The 1,503-nt window shown below is 57.2% G+C and overlaps 1 protein-coding gene across 1 annotated transcript; it reads left to right on the top strand.

The window, feature by feature from the left end:
* Positions 1 to 9: 9 nt before the first annotated feature.
* LOC129391985 (keratin, type I cuticular Ha1-like) lies at positions 10 to 573 on the top strand. The gene is made up of 2 exons (XM_055083717.1): positions 10 to 142; positions 240 to 573. Exons 1-2 carry the CDS (start codon positions 66 to 68, stop codon positions 556 to 558), a joined length of 396 nt encoding a protein of 131 aa, XP_054939692.1. The 5' UTR covers positions 10 to 65; the 3' UTR covers positions 559 to 573.
* The last annotated feature ends 930 nt before the right edge of the window (positions 574 to 1,503 follow it).

Consider the following 1,503-nt stretch of genomic DNA (forward strand, 5'->3'; position numbering starts at 1 on the left):
GCAGCGTGGAGGAGCAGCTGGCCCAGCTGCGCTGCGAGATGGAACAGCAGAGCCAGGAGTAAAAGATGCTGCTGGACGTGAAGACGAGGCTGGAGCAGGAAATTGCCACCTACCGCCGCCTGCTGGAGGGCGAGGACGCCCAGTGAGTGGGGGGCCCCCCCGTCCTGCCCCACAGACCCTTCAGCCCCACCCCTGCTGCTCCCAGCACACCTAACCGCTCTACCTTTCCTCCCCTACAGCCTCTCCTCCCAGCACCCATCCGGCCAGGACTATGTTTCCTGCGAAGGTAAGGCTCCTGAGGGTCCCGGAGCCGCCTTTGCCCACCCGCCGGCCTCACCACCTGAAGTCCTGGGTCCAGCCCCTGCTCGCCCCAGCTGTCTTCCCTCCCTCTCTGCTGGTGGTGGGCTAATAAAGCTGACTTTCTGGTTGATGCATCAATCCTGTGTGGTCTCCGTTCCTGAGCTGATGGGAGGGGAATTGGAGGTGCCTCCCAGGAATCTTCTGGGACCTCACAGCCTGAGGGATGCAGGAAAGAGCCAAGCTCAGAAGAGCTTGTAGGGTCTTCCTCGAAGACCTGCATGCTGTCGGGGGAGTGGGAGTTGGGACATAGGATGGGAGGGAGCTCGCTCGTGTTGGCAGATGCTGTGGGAGACGTTTTACAGCAGCTCTTCCCTCCGACTCACCTGGCGACCCTGGGAGGGGGCTGTGGCCAGGCTCATCGTGGTGCTTAATGTCACACAGACATGAAGTGGCACAACTGTGGCTCAGGTCTGTCCAGCTGCAAAGTCCATGCCTTTCTTTTATACGGCTCTATCTTTTTAGGTATTTTAACCCAAGACTCCCAAGCTTGAGCTCCTAACTCTACCCCTTGGAGCCTCACCTTTGCACACAATGATTTTAGCGTTGGATGGTGGAGGGAGAGCCTTCTGCCTTGGGGGTGGTGTCCACGGTTAGGACTGAATCTTTCTTCTTCCAACCTGCTCCCCCTCATCACTCCCATCAACTCCCTCCTCTTCCTCGTTCCCCTCAGCCAGTGAATCGTGTGCCAGCGAGTCCCCTAGAAATATCTGTCACCCCTGCTTCCTCTTCATACCCACAGCCACTGCCGCCATCAGACTTGCTTCCTCACTCCCTAGAGCTGGGCCCAGCCTACTAATTGGAGTCCCTTGCTGTCCATCTCCCCCACCCTCACTTCTACCTAAGGGCCTTTCTAACGAGAATGTGGTACAGATCAAGAATAAGGAGGCCATCAGGACCCCTCCGTTCAACCACCTGTGTTGTTCCCTCTCTCCTGGGATGCTTGGCCTTCCTGTCTCAACCCACCGTGGTGCCTCTCCCCACCCCCTGCCCTGCACCCCATGAATCCACCCTACTTGGCTATTGAGGTGTACCGCACTTCTCACTTGCTGTGGATGCCTTCATATTTTAAAATTTTGATTAAAAAATCAAAGCTATGGGAATTCCCTGGCAGTCCAGTGGTTAGGACTCGGCGCTTTCACTGCC

Source organism: Physeter macrocephalus, unplaced genomic scaffold (genome assembly GCF_002837175.3).
Source record: "Physeter macrocephalus isolate SW-GA unplaced genomic scaffold, ASM283717v5 random_12570, whole genome shotgun sequence".
NCBI classification, from domain to species: Eukaryota; Metazoa; Chordata; class Mammalia; order Artiodactyla; family Physeteridae; genus Physeter; species Physeter macrocephalus.